Below are 8,334 nucleotides of genomic sequence, written 5' to 3'. Positions count from 1 at the left end.
CAAGTGTTTTTTAAAATCAGTTTCGACTATGTATTGCTGTATTTAGTTTGTACTTGTTGCATTCCAGTTGCTATGCATTTAATATAATGGTATGAAACGTAATGTTAATACATTTGATTTTATGCATTTAAACATTTTTATGAGTTGTTTTAAATTGTCTTGAGTTGGTGTTTCTTAATAAATATATCAAAATAAGACTTAATTGTTGCTCAGTCACGATCCATTAAAGTCTGTCTATCTAATCAATCAATTGCACTGTAGCATATTCTAGTTATTAAGTACTGATCATGATTACTATGATACTATGAAATATATTTACTACTTTAACTTCAATAGTTATTATTAATGTCATTATTCATGTTGTCAGGTGGCACAACTGGTAAACGTCAGGTGGTGCAACCAGAAAAAACATGAATTTAGATCAATAGATAATAGGTTTAAGTGACCAAATAGTTGATAACTAAAATGTTAATAGCTATTTTATTGCATGTATTCATTTGTATTTTTGTATCAACATTTTTCACATTTTAAATGTAAAATCAGATGCTTAAGATACTAAAAACCTGGCCAATAGAATGCAATGATCTTAAATTATTAAAAATACAAAACACATCCACAAAATAAATATGTTAGGCACTGTAGACACTTACTTGCCAAAGATTTCAGTTAAAATGAATGGTAGTAAATTATATATATTTTAACACATATTCGGTTGCGCCACAGTGAAGTTCAAAAATACTGTTAAAAATGAATTTAACCACTTTGAAAAGTAATTTCACAAATGAGTCTTGTTTAACAACTATGTTCCACACACAAAAATATGCATTACACACTTTTTAGAAGCCTTAAAAATAGGTCTCCCTTGCATTACATCTGAATATAAAATGTAGGAACAGGTCAGGTGCTTTTGATTGGGAACAAGATGTTCTCTGTATGAAATGCTCTCAGGTTGTCCTTGTAAAGAGGGAACTGATTTATCATGTGCATCTCAATTGAAGGGCCATAATAGGCCTTTTCTTCTACGGAGGATATTTTGACATATTAAAGTACAAAAAGCACAGGTTTAAACAATAAAATTCATTTTTAGGGTCCTGCTAGAGACATTTACATTTACAGACATTTTATAGGGTAACCATTTAATCAGGAAAATAATCGCTGACAGGTCGACAATGAAAAGAGCAGGTAGGTTTGTCATATTAGCCTGTTGTAAAAACTGGAAAATTACAGGACAGCATTCTGTAGGACGGGTGTCAGCAAAACCACCGGACACACAGCGCTTAGTACCCTTATCTGGACAACAAGAACAGTCAGTACTGGCTTGGCCGCCGTTCAGGGAGAGCAGATTGAGTCTTATAGCTGATGGTGCAGAACAAGCATCAATGTGCCAAAAGATCAGCTTTGAAAAAGCACATCAACTGTGCCGTCTGCTTCAATCAAGGGCCGTTGCTCCTTTGATGCCAGTCAGTCTGTGTCATTACATAACTGCCTCCTTTTTAAATTTTGCCTTGATGCCACATAACACCCAAAACTGAACAAAGAACTCTCAGTCTCTGCATGTCGATAGTTATAAAAAAACAACACCCCAGATGTCTTGTTTTTTGTGTCAAAATATTTAATTGGTGCAGGGTTTACAATCAGCTAAAATACATTTAACAATATGCTTTCAATGTACAATATCTTACAGTGTACTACATGACCATTGCTCTGGTAATACAGCTGTGCAGCAGGAGGAACATCTGCGATTGATACATGTTCGGGGTACTTGGGCTCAGTGAGACAACTAAAAAAACATAAACACCACTCTCCACCCCTCCAAAGAATAAAAAGACGCTCTTTTCCTTCAGTCATAAATGAACAAATAGCGCAGACTAGGACAGACGTGATGTGCTTCATATAGAACTGCTTCGGTTTGTCTAAATGTGCTGTATGTCAGTCATTATTTGGGGAAAAAGGGAGAAAAAGGGTATCGTGGTGTGTTTGTTGCGTTTCAGCGGTTGTAGACGTTAAAACAGAGGGGACACATTTTGTCTGTGGTTCCTGGCAGGAAGAACAATAAGGGACAGTGGTGTCGGTTCTATCAGTTGTGTGGAACGAGGTCAGTGAGGTGTGGTCCGGGACTGCAGTCAGTCAGGCTACAAAAGCTTATGCATAAAAGATGAAAGTACAACATAATAATATAATTATGATCAGCTTTATTAATCCCTAATGTATTGCCCCCTCATTGTTCTTCTTTCTAGTATACTGTAGATAAACAGGCAGTGCATTTGGAAGGTTTCTAGTATGATGACATCTTGGTGTGACCCAAAAGCCTTATAAAGATCTACGCTTGGTCTTGGTGCATCCTGAGGCTTAACAGACTGTGGCTTTGGGTAAAAGATGGACAGCAGAGGGCAAGATGATAGAACAGATGGTAGTATTATCGGGTTAACCTACTCAAGGCAAGGAGGGAACCTGTCTCCAACCTCTGTGTGTCTTTAACAGTGGGGTTTTAGTCTGAAGGTCGTTACTGTATTCCTTTACAAAATGTCTGTGGTTCCAACAAATACAGTATGTTGGCATGGATTTGTAATGCTGTTAACAACAGGATATTATTTACAATGTGGTGAATCTTAAATGATAGAAACTCAAAACTAGGAGCTACAGAACAAAGACTAAAGACCTTTCTCCATGTGTTAATTTAGGTAAACGTTAAAACTGCTTTAGTTAAAAACCACAAAAATAGACCAAATGTATGTGACATTAAGGGGTCGTCTTAGTGACAAACCCACAGAGTTAGCACTGGACTCTGCACTTCCCCTCAGCCATGTAGATCTTTATTGCATCTATCAGCTCCTTGTTTTAGTTTTCTGACCCAATACTTTACCGTTTCTGGTTGGTTTTTAACCTCATCAGGCAACTTTCATCAGCAGAAAAACCACTGATAAACCCAGTGTACGCTGCCTGCCCAGCACCACGTGGCAGACAGACACAGTTAGCAACTAGCTGATGAACAAAGTGGAGCATTTAGCGGCTACAGAGACAGAGACTTTTCTCGGGGGGCCGATGGAGACCCAGACAGCTGGAGGGAGAGTGAATACTGGACTTCATCCAATCATCATTCAAAATCTGTCATTGTGATGTTTGCAACTTATTCCCGATGCACCAAAATGGCAAAACAGGGGGCTTTAAAGAGGAGCTGATAAATGTGGGTAGAGGGTTTGATAAAAACAGATTTGGGTTTCCTGTGAAGACGCTGTCCTCACCTGCCAGGTACATGATCCGTGCACATGAAGAAGAGTATGAGCAGTGCAGCAGGAGCACTCAGAGCTCTTTATAGGTGTGGGACAAACCAAAATGTCCAGAACTGAAGAAACATGTAATTTTGCATCTTTCTGTGCCTTAATGGCCAGAGAGCTGAGTGGACTTTAAACCAGAGTGGGTTTGACTGTGATCATCTGAGTGGGGGTTAAACCTGATAAATGTGTCCTTGTCTCTTCAGCTCTTCCACGTTCATCCTCCTCTACTTGGACTCCTTCTCAGCATTCAGCAGCGCCGAGCTGATGCCCAGCTTCTTCAACTCCTCCACCAGATCCCCGTTCTGGTGCATCTGGAGCAGAATGTCGCAGCCTCCCACGAACTCGCCGCTGAAGTACACCTGAGGGATCGTGGGCCAATTGGAGAAGACCTTGACTCCTGTGGAAGGCAGATGGCCGTTGGTGTCAGAATTTACTCAGTATCAATACAATATCAGGTGTTGGGTTAGAGTGAATCATGTGATCAGTTAATCTAAGTACATTTCAGTTCCATGCCATGTTCCAGGGGATTTTTCCCCCCAGAAAAAGGACCTTTCAGCGACAGAAGCGTGTATGTTATAAACAGAAAGACTGGGCACTTCACATTGGTAGTAAAAGCCACCAGAACAGAAACTCTGTTATGGACCCCAATTTTATGAAAGCACAATGTGGCTCAGTGAAGAGCAGGGTCATCCTCCAATCAGAGGATCGCCAGTTTGATCCCCTGCTCCGGCAGTCCATGTGTCCTTGAGCAAGACACTAAACCCCAAGTTGCTCCCGAAGGCTGTGCCATTGGTGTGTGAATGTTGGTTTATAAATGTAAGTTAGAGTCCTCAGGGGCAGGTGGCACCTTCCATGGTAGCCCCTGTCATCAGTGTGTGAATGGGTGAATGATGACATGCATGTGAAAGCGCTTTGAGTGGACAGAAGACTAGAACAGCGCTATACAAGTACAGTCCATTTACCATTTAATTGCTGTGTTTTCTACTAATATATTGACTAACAGTTGACTTGAAAAAAAACCCAATTTTAAATTCTCCCGTTTTTGCCAGGAGCTATACACCGTTTGTTTGTTTGCATCTAGTTTCACTTGATGTCGAGCTGCTCACACACATAACACAACACAAGTAGCTTGACATACTATGTTTATCGAACCTCCTCGTGATAATGCGTGGACGCTCTCCAGTCATAAAGGGTGCGTTTCCTGTTCTTCCCATTCTGCCGATATATGCAACTTTCAGAAACACCACATTTGTGTTTTTGGCTTTAGTTAATAATAATAATGACTAAATATCAGCTTTATTGGTCATGTACATACATACATACATACATATATATATATATATATATACATAAAATGTAACTTCCGCACTTAACCCATCCCTGAGGAGCAGTGGGCTGCTAAGAAGCGCCCGGGGAGCAACTTGGGGTGAAGTGTCTTGCTCAAGGACACCTCAGCATGTGGACTGTAGAGGCCAGGGTTCGAACCGCCCACTAGCGCTCTACCCCATGAGCCACAGCTGCTAACAGACTCATCTCATTCTCAGTTTGCACTACTCTACATCTAAATAAATAAAATATCTATATTGAGGTCTTTGAGGTCATCGAGGTCAAGAACCGTCATGCACTGCCCAACTTGTTTCTGGGTGAATTGTTGTCCTCGCTTGGCATTACATTGTTGTTGCATCATAAGCCTCCAGTAACACAATCCCTTTTGAAGGGCAGCACTACAGAAGCAGTTCCTTGTTCCTTGATCCTTCACATATGTGCTGTCATCACTTAAGACAGGACAGGTTTCCAGTTAGGGCTGGACACACTGGTAAAGGACAGACATGTGATGGTGTAGTGGTGGACTAAAACAGGACCACACCCTTTAGTCCTGCTGCAGAGCACTGATAAAAAAAACTAAACACTTGGAAATCTCCAAAACTAGTTGTTTGCATCAGATGGCCGTTGACCAAAAAATGGTTGGTTTGAATGTTAAGAACTGTTATGCTGTTCATTCTGTACACATGACATCTATTGCATTCTGTCCATCCTGGGAGAAGGATCCCTCCTCTGTCGTTCTCCCAGAGGTTTCTTCCTTTTTTCTCCCTGTTAAAGGGGTTTTTTAGGGGAGTTTTTCCTGTGAATGTGAGGGTTATGGGACAGAGGATGTAACATGTGCACAGATTGTAAAGCCCTCTGAGGCAAATTTGTAATTTGTGATTCTGGGCTGTACAAAATAAACTGAATTGAATTGAATTGAATGTGCCAACAAAAAGGACAGCTGAAAGACACCGATAGAGCCACTACAAGCAAACTGGCTTGTAACACTTAGAATGTCAATCATGAAGAAGTTGAGCTGGAAGTTCCAAGTTAGTTTGAGAGCTGTCAGCTGCTGTCAGCTCGTCTCCATGTCGTGAACAGGTTCTCTCGGTTTCACTGACCTTCCCTGAGCTCCGAGTCGTCCAGTACGTTGTAGGAAGCGTAGTCGTCCACCCCGTGCATCCGGAGGATCTGGACCACTGCGTTGCTGAAGCCACACATGGGCTGAGCCGGCGTCCCCTTCATAAACACCACCACTTTGTCCTTCTTCACCATCTCACCAAGGTCTTTCTGGAAGTCCGCCGCCGCGCACAGGAACCGGGCCGAGGCCGTCCACACGCGTCCGTCGGTCCTCCGGGGCAGATACACCGCCGCCCCCGTCCGCAGACACTTCGCAGTGGATCTAATTAAACTGTTCATGGTTTTTGGTGAATTAATATCGTTATATGTTGAGCAACAATGCCGTGGAAAGAAAGTGTCTGTCCTGTTTGTGAACAGGCCGGAGTGTAACAGACAGTCTGACTGACGTGAGGTGTGTTGATGACGCTCACGTGAAGGGGGCGGGACGTGGAAGCTGATTGGACAGCTGCGCCAAAACAAATCCTAAATGAGTTTCTATTGGTGCAGCAATACGCCACTTACGTTAGTTACACAATGAATGATTTATTGAATAATAAATAAATAAATTAAGTACACAACACAGACACTGTTATATGACTTCCGTTTTGCATTTTGTTTGGAAAAAAATTAATTTAAAAAAATAAAATAAAATAAATAAATATTATTTCCGGTAACAGGAGCCCTGAAGAACTTCCGGGTCGACGTGGCCACAGAGGAAGAAGAAGACGTTGGTTTGAAAGATGGCGACGCACACGCAAAAGAATAACAAGCAGGGGATATCTGGAGGGAAAGAGGCTCAGCCGTTGATAATCGCCAAAACTCCGGCGGAGGAGCAGCGTCTGAAGTTGGAGCGGTTAATGCGGAACCCGGATAAGCCGGCTCCGATCCCGGACCGGCCGAAGGAATGGAACCCGCGGGCTCCTCCGGAGTTCGTCCGGGACGTGATGGGCTCCAGCGCCGGAGCGGGCAGCGGGGAGTTCCACGTCTACCGGCACCTCCGACGCAGAGAGTACCAGAGGCAGGACTTCCTCGACAAGATAGCAGATAAGCTGGACGAGGACCAGGACTACCTGGATAAGGTGGAGCAGAACAAACAGGCGGCCGACGAGAGAACTGCGAAGCGAAGGAAGAAGCGGGAAAAGCTGAGGCAGAAAAAGGAGACGGCAAAGAAGGCGAAGCTAGAGTCCAAAAACAAGAAAGAAGACGACACCGAGCAGAGCTCTGACAGCAGCGAGGAGGGAAAGGACGAGGAGAGAGAGGCTGACGATGACGCCGAGGCTCCTAGCTTCATCATGGGGAGGAAATGAGTTCTCCTCGGTCTCCTGCAGGGTGACTGCCGGGTCTGGGTAACGTTGATGGCGTTAATGCTCCTTGGAAGTGACCTTGTGATGGAGCGACCATAAAGCCAAGGGGCTCTGGAAGACACAAGGCATGAGAGAATGGACTGCCCTGTTTAAATGGCAGGTAGTCCCTCAGAGTGTATGCCTCCAATGACACAATGTCCCAGTTGGAAAAGAGACACGTTGAGACACTTCTTACTTTTCACTATGCTTTCCATAATCTCAATTTGTAGATCTCATGTTTCAGCTAGTGGGCCAGGTGTGCTGTCGTCTCCATGGAGTTTGCCAAAAGTAATGATCAAGTTTTCAGACATTTGACGTGAATGGATTGTTGAGTTGTGGGGAATCTTATACATTTTAACGGGATGTTTTTTTTAATAAAAATACGAATATGCATGGACATTGGGGGTGTTATGCTGTTTATTCTCCTTTAGATTGCTGAAGTCACTGTTGGACAAAGTGATACAAAGGCTGGGTAACAACTAAGGTAATATTAGAATTGCAAGTGGGTGCATGTGTGCATCACCACATCATCATCATCATCTATGTTTTTATGGTATCAGTCTTTGCAGCCTTGTGAAGCTGCTCCTTGCATGGACTATTGCTCGTGGGCACAACAAGGTGGCAGAAAGCAACTCAGAGAATGAAAAGGCGTGACTTCTGGAGGCTCAGGAGACTCACGTGCGATGTTCTTTGGACAGACTCCTGCTTTCCACGGCGGTGGTGGTCTCACTCTGTGGCCGCCACCTTTCTTTAGGCAGGTAGAGTAAAGCCTGGCAGCTAGATATTGTTTGAAGCAGGGGGAGCTCTTCCTGTCGAGCACTGTCAACTGTCACAGTAACAACATTTAAAAAAAATAATAATCAAGGAACACACCGCTTTAAACACCGTGATTAATTTGTTATGCATCAACTTTAAACATAATAAAATGGCATCAATTTTAACACAAATCATGCTTTAAGAATTTTGTATTCTCTCATAAATCACACAAACCCACATGACATTTATATTCATGAAAATATTCTGATATATTAAACACCTTTTATTGAAATTGAGCGTGACGGTTTACAGAATAAATGAGATATGTTGGTCTTAGTTCATGTGCTAGTATTCCCAGATTATTTTACTTGTGATTCTCTTCACTGTGCATCTTCACATTTCTGCTCCATTGAAATCTATTCATCTTGTCTTGATGTGAAGTTTTTCATGAGGGATTCAGAATATTTCAATAATTGAACATGCACTGAAATTCCCTGCAAAGTTTGAGTGAGGAATATACTACAGAGCTGTAATAA

The 8,334-nt window shown here is 42.5% G+C and overlaps 2 protein-coding genes and 1 non-coding gene across 3 annotated transcripts; 2 read left to right on the top strand and 1 right to left on the bottom strand.

The window, feature by feature from the left end:
• Window positions 1-2,172: 2,172 nt before the first annotated feature.
• glrx5 (glutaredoxin 5 homolog (S. cerevisiae)) lies at window positions 2,173-6,212 on the bottom strand. Its single transcript, XM_054618512.1, has 2 exons — window positions 5,702-6,212; window positions 2,173-3,672 (listed from the first exon to the last, which is right to left on the bottom strand). Exons 1-2 carry the CDS (start codon window positions 5,997-5,999, stop codon window positions 3,500-3,502), a joined length of 471 nt encoding a protein of 156 aa, XP_054474487.1. The 5' UTR covers window positions 6,000-6,212; the 3' UTR covers window positions 2,173-3,499.
• A 207-nt stretch (window positions 6,213-6,419) lies between these two features.
• Window positions 6,420-8,319, top strand: prkrip1 (PRKR interacting protein 1). The gene has a single exon (XM_054618843.1). The coding sequence runs from the start codon at window positions 6,440-6,442 to the stop codon at window positions 7,004-7,006; it is 567 nt and encodes a 188-aa protein (XP_054474818.1). The 5' UTR covers window positions 6,420-6,439; the 3' UTR covers window positions 7,007-8,319.
• On the top strand, window positions 7,619-7,879 carry LOC129107654 (small Cajal body-specific RNA 13). Its single transcript, XR_008531902.1, has one exon. It is a non-coding gene; the product is annotated as a small Cajal body-specific RNA 13 (non-coding RNA).
• Window positions 8,320-8,334: the final 15 nt, after the last annotated feature.

This window comes from Anoplopoma fimbria, chromosome 18 (genome assembly GCF_027596085.1).
Source record: "Anoplopoma fimbria isolate UVic2021 breed Golden Eagle Sablefish chromosome 18, Afim_UVic_2022, whole genome shotgun sequence".
In the NCBI taxonomy this organism is placed as follows: Eukaryota; Metazoa; Chordata; class Actinopteri; order Perciformes; family Anoplopomatidae; genus Anoplopoma; species Anoplopoma fimbria.
Note: the sequence above shows the minus strand (reverse complement) of the source record. Positions and strands in the feature narration are given on the sequence as shown.